Raw genomic sequence first — 15,699 nt, forward strand, 5'->3', positions numbered from 1 at the left:
CTCACTTTATCTAAAATTCAGGACAGTTTATGTTTAAACCTACATGTAAATGAATCTAAATGGATTTGTTATGGCTGCAAAGATGTAATGTGTTGACTGCATAGTATGATCTTACCCAGCAGACCATGACAATCTGTGGTTGTCCCGTTTCTGTCAATCCCAGCCTGCAGAGGCCATACGTGGCCCTGCTGCTGTGAAATTTCCCAACCAGTTCTGTCAAACCTCCAGCTGGCAGATTGGAAAGAGAGAAAATAAAGGGGGGAAGACAAAATCCAAATCATTTTTTATGAAATAATGGACACATGAAAGATAAAGTCTCTGCCAAAATGAAACACTTGCATTCTTTCACCCGGCTGCCATCAACACCAGGGGACAGATTCATGATAGAGTCAGCCTGCTTGTCTTGACAGAAGTCAAGTTTTTCTTCTCATCTGATATTAAAGGAACAGTTCACCCAAAAAATGAAAATCATTTTTTCACTATTAACCAACATGACTTTCTTTTATCTGCAGAACAAAAAACGAGTCGTCCTTTTTTACTAACATAAACAGTTATTCTCTGTTGTGCACTTCCAGATGTAGTTTTACTGTGAATTTGCATAAATAAATATCAGGCTGTTTTAATCAAACCAATCATTAGATGAAGAATTTTAGGAGCCACATATGTTTTTGATAGTGAGTTGTATTAAACCCACCAAACCAAATATTCATTAAATGACCTTCATTTGTGTTCTGCAGAAGAAAGTCATTCCTATCTTATGTTTAAAATGAGAGGATTTTGTGTGGGGGAATGGGTTCAATTTTGGGTGAACTATTGCTTCAAGGGGAGCTGCTTTGGCAACTTTTGGCAACTTTGATTGGTAAAACTCTTTACATATAAAGGTTTCATAGTTGAATGTCACATGATTGCCCTTAAACTAAGCTTATAAATGCTGTAGGGTCAAATACACCACAACAGTGACCACCAACTTTTTAGGTAAGCTTGATCCCAGAAGAATTCTCCCATTTTTTTTTTAATACAGGCATGACAATATTTAATGAAGAGATACAAGACCTGCTACAAGATTCTGAGTATTTAAAAAAATAAAAATGTTTGACTGCATAATTAATGACATTTCTAAAGCACTTTTTCTAAAATACCCATCTCATAAAGCACTATGAATAATATTCAGAACAATATTAAACGACTGATTCATTAATTATAAATGTAAAATAGCATATATTTACATAAATAAAGTTGACAGACAATATGCACAGCAATATTCAGTGAAAGAAATATAATTTATATACAGTTTTGTTCGTTACTTAGAAATTAAGCACATACAGGTGCTGGTCTTATAATTAGAATAGAGATGCTCCGATCAGCATTTTTGGGGCCGATCACCGATTACCGATCACCAAGATCATGATCTGCCGATCGGTGCCGATCACAGAATGGCAGTGGGATGGGAATCTTTTCTCTATAATCTAGCAGAGTTTGCACCATTTGTAGAAATGAAACTAACTATAAATTATGTATATTATTGTTTTAATAGAGAATCAAATAAATAAGCACAACAAATATTTCTTCTTGCAAAGAAAAATGTAATATGCATTTAAAAAGGTTTATGTCTGTTAAAAGTAATTAAAATAAAACACTTCACAGTCTTTACTGTATGAATTAAATATACACGCATTCGTATGAAGTACAACAGTTCTTTACTGATGAACAGAGAGTAATTTTATTGAGAGATGAATTAGAATACTGTAGCTTTAAGAAGTGAGAGAGATCGTTCTCTTCACGTGCACTGATGACCGGCTGCTGTGTATGCGTGCAGCGGGTGTCCGCAAACAAGAGCAGCTGTGAGGAAAATGGAAACTTAAACCTTCAAAACTTTAAAACGAATGCAAGTAATAAACTTTCGGCATGAGGATGCAATTGTCCGCAATAGATATGTGTTGTATACGCTGTTTGATAGGGATGTGAAGACGCATCGTGCTGAGGACCGGAGCGCATCCTCATAGAAAATACGCATATCTCTGTAAAGGCAGAGAGAGAAATCCAAATCTGCACGTCACAACGGGTTAAAAAATGCTCGCACTGTGTAAAATGGTCTCTAATTCCAGCCGCATCAGGAACGCTATGATGACAAAAGTAAACAGAAAGATCGATCGGCTCATGAGATCGGCAAATTTAGCGAGTGTCGATCGTGTCATTTAATGCCGTTATCGGGCGATTACGATCGGCGGCCGATCGATCGAAGCATCCCTAGAATATCACCAAAAAGTTTATTTATTTCACTAATTCCATTCAAAAAGTGAAACTTGTATATTATATTTATTCATTACACACAGATTGATGTATTTTAAAATTTAATTTCTTTTCATTTTGATGATTTTATCTGACATTTAAGGAAAATCACAAGTTTAGTATCTCAGAAAATTTGAATATTGTGAAACGGTTCAATTTTGAAGACATCTGGTGCCACACTCTAATCAGCTAATTAACTCAAAACACCTGCAAAGGCCTTTAAATGGTTACTCAGTGTAGTTCTGTATGCTACACAATTATGGGGAAGACTGCTGACATAACAGTTGTCCAAAAGATGACCATTGACACCTTGCACAAGGAGGGCAAGACACAAAAGGTCATTGCAAAAGAGGCTGTTCACAGAGCTATGTGTCCAAGCACATTAACAGAGAGGCGAAGGGAAGGAAAAGATGTGGTAGAAAAAAGTTTACAAGCAATAGGGAGAACTGCACCCTGGAGAGGATTGTGAAACAAAACTGATTCACAAGAGTGGACTGCAGCTGGAGTCAGTGCTTCAAGAACCACTACGCACAGACTGCTGAGTGGTCCAAAGTTATGTTCTCTGATGAAAGTAAATTTAGCATTTTCTTTGGAAATCAGGTTCCAAGAGTCTGGAGGAAGAAAGGAAAGGCACACAATTCATGCTGCTTGAGGTCCAGTGTAAAGTTTCCACAGTCAGTGATGGTTTGGGGTGCCATGTCATCTGCTGGTGTTGGCCCATTGTGTTTTCTAAGGTCTAAGGACAACGCATCCATACTCCAGGAAGTTTTAGATTGCTTCATGCTTCCTGCTGCTGACCAACTTTATGAAGTTGCAGATTTAATTTTCCAACAGGTTTGGCATGTGCACACAGTGCCAAAGCTACCAGTACCTGGTTTAAGGACCATGGTATCCCTGTTCTTAATTGGCCAGCAAACTTGCCTGACCTTAACCCCACAAAAAATCTATGGGGTACTGTGAAGAGGAAGATGCGATATGCCAGACCCAACAATGCAGAAGAGCTGAAGGCCACTATCAGAGCAACCTGGGCTCTCTTAACACCTGAGCAGTGCCACAGACTGATCGACTCCATGCCACTCCACATTGCTGCAGTAATTCAGGCAAAAGGAACCCCAAAGTATTGAGTGCTGTACATGCTCATACTTTTCATGTTCATACTTTTCAGTTAGCCCAGATTTCTAAAAATCCTTGTATTGGTCTTAAGTAATATTCTAATTTTCTGAGATACGGAATTTCAGATTCTCCTTAGTTGTCAGTTATAATCATCAAAATTAAAAGAAATAACCATTTGAAATGTATCAGTCTGTGTGTAATGAATGAATATAATATACAAGTTTCCCTTTTTGAATGGAATTAGTGAAATAAATCAACTTTTTGATGATATTCTAATTATATGACCAGCACTGACCAGCTCCTGTATACTTAGCATTACTAGCACAATGCTATCATGCATGACACTAACAACTATACAGTATATTGCAGAAATCAGGGGATTAGGATTATAGTTCTTCTTCAGCAATTCTAAAAGTAAAATATTTTTTTAAAGGGATAGTTCACCCCAAAATAAACTATTTGCATTTCCATTTTTACCATCAAGACATATAGATGTATATGACTTTCTTCTTTAGATCCACACAACCCTCCGCCTTATGAACATGCATATGGGGTAGTTTGTAAAGTTTGAAATATAATATTGATTCGCCTCGTAACACATTTAATAACGTAATGAATTACTTTCTGATGGATGGATGCACTTTTTGGAACGTTAAAATGGGGCACTATCCAATGCCATTATAAAGCTGAAAATAGCCAGGATGTTATTTGATATAACACCAGTTGGTTTGAGGATAAGTAAATTTCATTTTTGGGTGAACTATTCCTTTTAGTTAAGAAGACAGTGGCATATTGCCTCTATCTGAGTATTTCTGAGTATAAATGAAGTCAGTTTTTTTTACTTCCAGAATCCTATTGGAGCAACAATAACATTGTTACATTTTCATAAACACTTTACCTCCTGAATCAGACAGTTTAAGATTGTTGGTCAATCCATCATATGCAAACAGTGCCCTAGAAAAGACAAAGAAAGATAAAAATCAGTAAATGATTAGGCTGTTAAGCAAAACACATAGCACTCTACATTTCAGAAACTAGTGAAAGAGTTTACATGATTTTTAAAAGTAGATTGCAATGTAAATGTTATACAGCAGACCATAACAAAGTTAAGACCGGTTACTTGCTGGTAAAAAAAAACAATGTCAGTAGAGATCCATGACCTATTACATTCTGAAATGTTAACAATAATCTATACCACATTCTCATTTACATCATCTGAAAATGCAACAAATGGGCTTGTGTGTAAAAACAATGTGTACATTATCCATGGGTTTATCCTACACTTTAACATCTAACTGTTATGCATAAAAAACATGTATTGTGCACACCAAGCACTGACTCCAGCAAACCTACTGAGCCTGGTAGAAAAATTAATTTTCCAAAAATGTTCACAAAGAGCCAACCTGAGCCACCTGTACACTTTTAGAAAAGGGTGCAAAAGCTGCCACTGGGACAGTACCCTTTACAAAGGTCACAGATATATAAATTTGTGGTACCAGTATGCACTCTTCAGGTACAAAGGTGTACTTTTTGAAAGGGTTCCACCCCAGTGACACTTTTGTACTTGTTTTCTAAGAGTGTAACCCCATCTTTATTACCCCTCTCTTGATTTTTCAACAAGAGCCTCTTACAATCAACTTAACTTTTCCTCTGCCTTCACCAACAAGCTTTCAAAAGTGTTACTTTCACAGGCTCAAGTCAGAGCTTGAAACACAATGTTCTCTTGGGCTACTAGCTCTAAAGTCAAAAGAGTGCCAAAAGGAAGATTTATTTTTGTAGGCCCATAGACTTCTTAATTTTTCCCATATAGACTTTATCTATAAAGTCTATATGCAAAACAAAGTTTTGTATTTAACAAAAGTTTATGACACTTACATGTTTTGTCCAACAAGTTAATGTTCAAAGACAAACACAACTTGTGCACTCTAAATGTGCTTACTAGATTAAAAGCTAACCTCAGGCTACACACAACTACACCACGGTCACTTGATTGATGCCTTCACCACAAATCTTCTGACAACTCTTTCAAACTTTATTAAAAACATATTCCTGAGGCATATCTGAGGATGTTTGTTGGGAATTGCACTGCTTTTGAGATCTTCATGTCTGATGATGTTTAAGTCCTCAACAACGTCTGTAGTCCTATTACAGCAAGCAAAAACCGAGATGTTGAAATGACGGCTAACTATAGATCCAATATAGTCCTGCTATGAGTAACCCACTTCTACCCTAAATAATCTTGAATTGGTTACGTGCCATTTTTGCCAAAATAACTTGAAGATGTATGATATTCCAACATGTAAACAAAGCCAACAGATGTTTAAGGCGTTTGCTTTCATTTGTTCTAAATGTATACATAATAGCCTCTTTCACACAGCAATTCTGGTAAATTACCATGAATTTACCAGAATGAATTTACCAGTAAATACAAAAATGTGCTGTTCACACAATCAGTGACTCTCTGTCTTTTCACTAGTAAGACATCATTCACACATCAGTATCAAAATACCGGTAAACTCGGAGAGAAAGCGGAACTTACCTGTGGCCCTCGGCCGGCGAGCTCCGTCTGTGTCGTATTTGTAAACGGCGGGTTATGACTTAATATCCACGGTCCGTATTTTGTTGTTTTCACATCTGTGGCAAACGGTCGCGAAGTTGCTCGTGACCAAACAACATTGCGTTAGGCGGCGTCAAACAGAACCTGCGCGTTTGCACATTAGGCTTCACAGATGGTGTGCTAAGGACGTCGGCAATTTGGCAATTAGATGGTAAGCTGTTTTAAACAACTTTGGTGAAGAAATGTGGATGTTAACTTCAGGTGTGCTCGACTTTTAAGCAACATGTGTGTGGAAACGTCCGTAAACAGTCTGGGGGAAACCGCGTCACCTGTATAAAAAACTTTCTGATTGGCCCGCCCAATCTGTCAGCGCGGTCTGACGTCATCTAAATGCCGGTAATGCTATATTTTTCGTTCACACACAGCGCTTACCGGCAAATTACCGTTAATCTTACAACATGTCTTACTGGTAAATTGGGAGCACTGATTTACCGGAAAGGTTCTGTTCACACATGACATGTTAACGGCAATTTACCAGTAAATTACCAGTAAAGACTGTATGTGTGAAAGGGACTATTGTCTATTTCACTGACAGTCCAAATTTAGCCTAGTTTTAGCCAAAATGCTTTCTGGGATGTAGCAATTCGATAGCAACCACCTTTTAAAAGACACGTTAAAGCTTTCAAAATCAAGGGTATGGGTAGTATTGGTGTTTTATGTCGTAGAATAAAACATGAAAATAAATTGGGCTTGTGTTTATCCATGATCTTATTTGAGGCGTTTACCCAAAAGCCATTCAAAAAACCCATAGACATCGGTACAATGTAACCGGAACTGCTCAAATACTAACTTGCATCCTCGTTTTGCCTACAAAAATACCTCATCCCTGCGGCACTCTATTGTTTTTTTTCATCAGTTTATAAAATCACAATGCTACTTTGCACTTACTGTAGGTCACAGATGTTTATGGTTATTTGACATGGATGCACTGGGACTATTACTTAAAAGTGAGGTTAAGAGGAAATATTAGATTTTGTACTGGGGCCACCCAACAGCCACACCACAGCAAACATGTAAGAACAGGAGGGGCACTTACAGTAGTTTGTAAGACTTAATTTTCAGTGCAGTGCAACAGTGTATGTAATTGTTCTTGTGGTCAGATCTAGTTTGGCAGCATGTTAATAACTTCTCGTAACTAGCTGTTGTATGATATGTCAAAGACAAAAGAGTTTTAATTTTTGGGTAAAATATTCCTTTACTATTTAAAATGCCCAAAGGGACAAAATTAGCCCCATTTAAAGCAATTATTAGGTGTACAGTACTAGGTCTGTTCTGTATGCAAAATTACAGTTCTAAACTTATGGCTTCTTAGTAATTCATCTATCTCATGTTTTTGCCTCTCCTCTAAAGAAGAAATAAAATAATGTATGTCTAGTCCCAAGACTAGTGATTGATGGTGAAACACCCTGACTTTCTCTTCTCTCTTTGACTTCAGGTAGCAATTAATAGGCTTGAGTCTGTAAATCATACTGGCTTTTGGATGGACCTGCTGTGGCATGTATATCATAACTGAGTGACACCATTAACAAGTGAATCACTGGGAAAAAGCCTTTATAACGGCACATTAAAGTATATCCTATAATTAATAATGACACTTGAACTTGACAGAGGGATCAAACTTGTCCATTAACAGCTAGACACGTTCAAGGGCATGTAGGTTAGGTTTAAAGGGGCAGTGAATCAAACAATACATTTTAACTTGATATTCTGTTATGTAAGAGGTCATCATACTGACACGAACATCCTGCAAGCTTCAGAACTGAAAACGTCCTCTTTACTGAAATATAACAGTTTTTGGCACCAAGCCAAGAAAATAGTTGATTCAGGAATGTGCTGAAATATGACATCAGATTAGAATTTAAACACCTCCTCCAAACCCAAATACAACGACCACTTGTGTAGCCCCGCCCCCCGGCTTCACGTGACACACGTGTGGGCCAGGGGCAAAGCAAACCATGCAGTGACTCAACAATCAGTAAACATATCTTTAAAGATTGCCAAATGTAACCAAAATGGCTTTTAAATACAAAATGGCTTTTAAATACATTTTTCCTGAGAGACTTTTATTTTGACGCGGTGATCTGTTATGAATACCCATGGAAACGGAGTGTTAAGTTGTAGATGAACCATCTGGGAACAACACAGACGCTGTATATCCTTAACTCGTAGGTTTGGAACATAACATTAGGAATGCATGATTAAAGTTAGTTTTTAAAGAAGTTCCAGCTTGCGTGGGGAGTGTTTGTTTACTTTGTGCCATGGATTCATTTGTAAAGAAGCTGGATTTGCAGAGAGACTGTGATTAAAAGCACTGCTAATATTGTATCTGACAAAAATGACACAGCAGTAAGTAAAAAATGTACTTTATTTAAGATAAAGTTACTGCGTTTCACTATTGCTTTGTTAGAAGAAATCGCTTGATATGTCCTGTTGTAACATCCGTGTCTAAACATGTATGTTTGACTGTTTTAATTTACTAAAAACATTAAACGATTAATAAAGGTGCAACACTTAACAATATGACTGTAATATAACGGAAGAAATATACAAAGTTAGTGATAAGGAAGGACTCACCAGCTGCAATTTAGATTCTGATGCCCACTTACTGTGTTGTATACAATATTTTAGGCAAGTTGCGTTTGAAAGGTCCAACACTCAACAAAGCTTTTTTATCATATAACTGTGGTATGTAACGTTACGTGTATCTAAGAGCAACCTCACAAGCAAAATAGAAATATACAAAGTTATTGGTTAGATTTTGATGCACGCTTACTGTGTTGTATACGGTAATTTAGACTCGTTGAGTTTGTTTCTACTTCACTATACGAATTGTCATTTGTTCAATCATCTTTAGCACCCAGAATCTTTTGTGTGGATCAAACATATATGTGTTCGGCTGCTATTTTTCCACATTAATGTTTTTAAAACATTTCCCCACATGTAATGACGGGGAATGAAGCTGTCCAATCACAGCAGTGGGCGTTTACGTCCAGGTCTTCAATGCGGCCCGCCCCTTCAAACGAACCATTTCTCCAGAGAGCCACTAATCCATTTTACAAAATAGCCTATTACTTATTGCTTTTGATGTTTTTGAATGCAAAAACCATGCGAACATCATAAGTAGACCTCAGAGAAGAGTATAAAACAATAAAATCGATAGATTCATTGCCCCTTTAAATACTGAGGAGGTGGCTGTAGTGTCAACTGTACATAATGGTTTCATTAATCGTTGCTAGTTTTATTATTGGGTGTAACCTCCCCGACCCCCCTGAAAACCCCCTGGCACCTTGAATTATCTTCTTGTGGACATTATCTATACTTGATCAGAGGGTTTCTCTTTGGAAAACTTTTACTTCACTACATTCTAAAGCATAGTTTCATATTTTTATTCCACTACATTACATACAATTTCATTTAATGCATAATTACATTAGAAAATCTAGTGCTTTTTTACTTTTACTCAAGTAAAATTAAGTAAAAGATTTACTTAAGATTGTTTAGGTGCTTAACCTCCAAAGACCCAAGCTTTGGTTTGGCTTTCATTTTAGATTTCTTCCAGCTATTTGGGGTTAGGAAGGACCCATTAATATAATAACCAAATATTTTTCTTTGAACACAAAGCAGTGTCATTGTCCACGTTTGTGTACAACAGGTTCCAGTTACACAGAATTAAGTATTATGGTGCAAACAACAAAAAATGTGATCCACAAATCCACAAACCCTACTTTTATAAGTAAAGATGAGTGACAAATAATTACTTGACAACAAATAAGTTGTCAGCTAAAGAGGTCAGCTAGTTTATTTAGTTTTCTTTATTCGTTTTTTATATTGTAGTGCTGTTGCTTAGACAGTTTGCATGGTAGAACTGCATTTTTAAACTACATTATTTCCTTAAAAGCACAAAGCTGCAGCCATCTACATGCCGACAGACGTCCCTGGCAGCTGCAAAATGAAACATGTTGTTTGTTTTACTTGTTTTATTAAAAATACCCCACGTTCCTTTTCAGTGCGTTTTAATTGGCTTTTACTAAATATGAGAATATGTCTTATGTAAACATGTCTGCTTCGGTTCAAGTGAGCTTGAAACCAGACTGATTATAGAGGACTCTTCAATCAAGTCAATCAGGCAATCGACTGCTTAGTCAATTTTACAAATGTTGGTTACAAAATGTCATTTTTTTTGTCTATGTAATTCATTTTAACACCTTCTTCTACAGAGAATTCTTCCTCTCTAACCACTGTAATGAGCCTGTCATCATCATGTTCCTATTGTCTTCAAAGCCTCTGATCTCTGAAACCCACCCAAACTCTGACCTCTGGGCTTTTGACTCAGACATAAGCAACAGCTTGTTACCCCTCATCAGGGTCTGTGTTCAACAAAACCCAGCAAACCAACCTACCAATCAGACTGCAATTAGCATGTAGTGACACCATTGTTCCAGATCTCCACACCAGTATAGGAATATAAAGGATGAGAGAGAGAGAGAGAGAGAGAGAGAGAGAGAGAGAGAGAGAGAGAGAGAGAGAGAGAGAAAGAGAGAGAGAGAGAGAGAGAGTAATAGGGGATCAGAAAAGTGCTTGCAGCTGTCGGTTTTTGCATAACAAGACAAAAGTTTCATCGTCAAGGCGAGAATGCTAACACAGATTAAACAGATTATTTTATTTTATGTATTTAAATAGCATGATACATGTTAAATTTACTCATTCTAACCTCAGAAATATCTTTAATACTGGTCTTAAAGGAAAACAGCACCGTTTTTCAATATTTTACTATGTTCTTACCTCAACTTAGATGAATTAATACATCCCTATCTTTTTTCAATGCATGCACTTAATCTTTGTACAGCGCGTTGTGGATGTGTTAGCATTTAGCCTAGCCCCATTCATTCCTTAGGATCCAAACATGGATGAATTTAGAAGCCACCAAACACTTCCATGTTTTCCCTGTTTAAAGACTGTTACATGAGTAGTTACACGAGTAAGTATGGTGGCACAAAAAAACGTGGTGATTTTTTAAGCGAATAAAAATAAGAACTATATTGTATGGCGGAAAAGCAGCACTTTGTTTGCAGCACTTTGACCTCTGCGCACTAATATTGATGAAGTTTAAGCGAGAGGGGGAGTAGTCAGAAGTGATGATGTTACTGCCCAAAGAGGTCGAAGTGCTGCAAACTAAGTGCTCTTCCGCTATACAATATAGATCTCATTTTTTAATTGCTTAAAAAAACGCCATTTTTTATTTTGTGCCGCCATACTTACTCGTGTATTACTCATGTAACAGTCTTTAAATGGGGAAAACATGGAAGTGTTTGGTGGCTTCTAAATTCATCACTGTTTGGATCCTAAGGAATGAATGGGGCTAGGCTAAATGCTAACACATTCACAACACGCTGTACAAAGATGAAGTGCATGCATTGAAAAAAGATAGGGATGTATTAATTTGTCTAAATTAATAAAATATTAAAAATGGCGGTGTTTTCCTTTAATTGTACCTACAATCAAACGAAAATGAAAGAAAATAGTCTACAAAGTTAAGATTCTAGTTGTTTCTAAGTGGGTGTGTGGTTTTGCCATCATTAACTCGACAAGAGTCGAGTTGAAAAAAGAGGTGGAGGTGGTGGGCTGTGGGCAGAGCTCTAATGCTTAACATCTGATCTGATGACCAAAAGGTTGAACCCCAGAGGGGACAATCCTACCATCATTGCACTCTTAAGCAGGGCACTTATTTCCAACTTGCTTTTATCCCTGTAATAAGTGTAGTGTAATTATGCTACAAAGCCAAGCCATTCAAATCTTTACATATAATAAACTAATTCTAATCTTACCTGAGCCAAAGACATGAAAGAAGAAGGTAAGCTAACCTTTAAAAGAGTACTTAAGACAGAACACAAAGTCATGCTTGCCTCGAATGCATTACAATAAACAAATGTCACTAAGGTGAACACAGGACAGATTCAGTGACACTTGTCCACCATCCTATCTGGGTCACATTCAAAGCACTGGTTGGTTTATCTAGGGGTCAAGTCATGTCGTGCAGTAATCTAGAGAAAGCTACAGTGAAATGTCATGGTATATTGTTTTATTTGTACAGTTAGCGGAGACCACACACATTCCCATTGACATAGTAAATGAGTGAGCACAAACAGCAAATCACTCATTGTCTTGCAGGCATGCATAGCATCACCATGGTATCTGTGACGCTGTTCGCTTAAATGCACAACATGCACCTCCAGCACGTTTGCATGAGCTTTTGTTTGGCCTTTTTCCATTTGTCTCATAGATCCCATGTTTTAGGAAACAGTAATTATTCCTGCTTGCAAAACCTAGCTAGGTGCCTATTAAGCACTAAGAGATATACATGCTTTCCCGAAACTAAGGGTGTGACTTCCTAAGATTGGATGGAAATATAAATCTAAGATAGCAAAAGAAATGTTAGAAAAAATGAAATGAAAAGTTTAGTATAAAGAAATACGCACCTCTTATATAACACATTTTTATTATGTATTATTATGTAAAATAGTCAAACTTTTATCCTATATTTATATGTGTTTGATACTATTAGAATATGGCACCATTAACTTGCCTACACTGATATCTGAAATCACCTCCTATGTACCTTAGGCAGTGGTAAAGTCACTTTACTAGCCCTGCGTCTCATTTAGCATAATATCCATCCTAAATAGTATTTGAAAGTAGAAGTAGTATGTCCCAAATCGTAGTATGTTGTAATGAGTATCTATAAAGTTCCCGGATGGTCTAATGCAGTGGTTTTCAAACTGGGGGACGGGGCCCCCAGGGGGGCCGCGAGATGGTGCCAGGGGGCCCCAGTTTTATGATATTTTATGAAATACATTAATTTATCCTGAATTCTGTGTGATTAAACCTAAAAAAAATAAGGCTACTAACCAAAAGCACTACTTTTTGGTATAATTTAATGTTTTTTTTTATTAAAGGCGGAGTCCATAATGTTTGAAAAACGCGTTGGAAAAGGAGATGGGCCGACTACCAAAACACACTTATAGCCAATCAAATCAAATCAAATGCCGGGTTGCGAATGTGTGGGGCGGGTCTATCAATCAACAGAAGGTCCAGATTCTATTGGGGTAGGGGCGTGTTTGTTTAGGTGATTTCAAATATCAACATTGGCTTTCAAACATCATGGACTCCGCCTTTAAAATGTTGAGTTTTAGAACCGTTTTTTGTCACAAATTTTCTTTGGGGGGCCGCGAAGGAATGCACCATGGCATGCACAAGGGGGGCCACACGCTGAAAACGTTTGGGAACCACTGGTCTAATGTTTTAGGTGAAAATTTAAATCTATGAACCCTCAAACCGCTCATATTACCCAAAACTTACTTTAGTTTAGTTGCGCTACACTTAATTTATATATATGCATCACTTAATTAATAATTGAAACTATACAGTAAACATTACCTGACAAATCTGACTTTTTCCATGTTTAAGTGCTAAAATTGGGTAACAAGTGCTTCTATCAACTTAAAAAACGTAAAAAAAAAACAGTAACCCGGTTTTGGTAAACCATTCTCTGTAAGCATGTGAAAAAATAGGTCTTTAAGGATTACAGCATCGTCCAGTCACATCTCAGTTATGTTATGTCTTTGCATTAAATATGACTGTAAAACCTTGTAACATCTTTTCTAGATGAAAATCACAGCTTGGGAACAGATGTGTTCATGATTGCATGCTATACATGGATGTTACATGGATTAGCTTTTAAGAGTCAAGGATGAAAGGCAATGTGCCGACAACTCAAACACAACTGCACATATGCAACAAACACAACAATACATACTGAGGCATACTGACAAATCCTTTAGGGTTGAAGAGGTTAAGTTTGTCTGGACATTTTTCAAAAGGACTTGTTGGAAAAACACTAAAACAAAGTGAGAAAGTCCAGAGGGACGGACGCACGACCCAGAGCACTGACTGCAGGGATAATGTGTGCTATTATGCAGTACATGTGTGGCCTGTTTGTGTTGTTTGTATATTAAACCGTAAACACACAAAAGTACTCTATTCTTAAAAAAGCATCTATTTCCATTAATGAAAGTCTTAAAATAAACGGCTTTAGACATTTCCTGCAGTCTGTTGTATGTGAAGAGAGGTGTTGTTGTCTGGAAGTCGTCTGGCCTTTCCTCACCTCACACATACACATTTCCTGTGTCAAGAGACTGATGAGAAAAACACAAGCAGCTCTGTTCTGCAGTCCATGTCTGAGTCAGCCAGTTACTGTATGTGAACAGAGAATGGGGATGGATGAGGAAAGAGGGAGAGGCCATAAACAACATGAAGAAAAAACAAAAGAAGGTGATTTTATAATGCAGTAATTTGTGTGGGAGTTTTACAAATTAAGGAAATACTTTGCTATGACACACTTGAAGTAGGGGAGAACTGGGATGAAAGTAACAAAGTGTTTTCCTCTGAGCCCTGACTACATTTACATTCCAAACTATGACAGCATCTTTAGCACGCAACCCTTGACAGAGTTGACAAATATCACGCTATTTCCTCATCGTTTTGCTGTCAAAAAATTAATCGGGATTAATCGCATACAAAATAAAAGTTTGTTTTTGCATAATATATGTGTGTGCACTGTTATATTTAGATTTTTATATATTTTATATTATATATAGATAAAAAAAATATATACATACATAAGATTTTTCTTAAATGTATAAATGTATGTGGGTGTTTATATATACAAAATAATTATGCACAGTGCACAGACATAGGCTGTTTCTCAATTCTAAGAACGCAAAGAACGGACTTGTGAGAATTGAGATGTGTGCGATCTTCCTGCTGGTCACGTGACCTCCCCAGATTTCAACGCGCAAGTCTGCACTCGATGCATCTTTGATATCAAGAACTCATCTGGGTATTTTCATGCGTCCTCTGTACTTGAGTTCTTGATAATTGGAATTGAACTTCGACTGTTAATGATGACGTAGAGCGAGGACACAAGGACGCAAGATCGCATATTAAGAAACAGCCATATATTATGCAAAACTTAGTTTTATTTTGTACGCGAATTAATCGCAATTAATATTTTGACAGCCCTAGCTAACACATCATGTGGTTTGCCTTCTCATAGTTTAAAAAATAAATAAATCTGGTTTAAATGTCGGGACTTGTTACACTTGTTAGTTTTGTCCCGCTGCTAATACTGTTGCATTATGTTGAATATTTATATTATTCCAATTTGATTTAATTTCATTTTTATAGTGTTCAAACTATTGAAATTCTTTTTAATTCTAAACAATTCAAGTTTGTACTGGCGGGTTGCTTTTAAAACATTTGATAAAACTGAAATTTAAAATGAAAATGTAATTTCATTATTTTATGCAAAAATTAACGACAAAATATGTTTGCAGTAACATATTTCAACAAGGTCATAGTCAGTTATATTTAATAAAAAAATCTATCTTGTACTGTTGTGTTACTTTTGACCCACCTGTGTGTTAATTCCGTCCCTGCTGACGGGGTCAAAAGTAACAATGTGCTACTTATGTTCAAAGTGAAATTATACATGTAACACATTTAATTATATATTACATGTGTTCAAAATTCCACCTGATAATGATAGACCACACTTGTGAGTTATTGACCACAGCAAAAATATATCTCTGTCTAAAACATTATCTTTTAAAATTAAGTTTTTC

General features: G+C 36.7%; 1 protein-coding gene across 3 annotated transcripts in view; it reads right to left on the reverse strand.

Moving 5' to 3' along the window:
• Window positions 1-15,699, reverse strand: part of LOC129440616 (uncharacterized) — a 64,298-nt gene that overhangs the window by 20,133 nt on the left and 28,466 nt on the right. For all 3 annotated transcript variants that reach the window (XM_055200063.2, XM_055200066.2, XM_055200065.2), the window contains exons 2-3: window positions 4,301-4,356; window positions 116-228 (exon numbers count right to left, since the gene is read on the reverse strand). In XM_055200063.2, coding sequence (XP_055056038.2) covers window positions 116-228; window positions 4,301-4,356 — 169 coding nt within the window. The remainder of the gene's footprint in view (window positions 1-115; window positions 229-4,300; window positions 4,357-15,699) is intronic.

This window comes from Misgurnus anguillicaudatus, chromosome 22 (assembly GCF_027580225.2).
Source record: "Misgurnus anguillicaudatus chromosome 22, ASM2758022v2, whole genome shotgun sequence".
Classification (NCBI taxonomy): domain Eukaryota; kingdom Metazoa; phylum Chordata; class Actinopteri; order Cypriniformes; family Cobitidae; genus Misgurnus; species Misgurnus anguillicaudatus.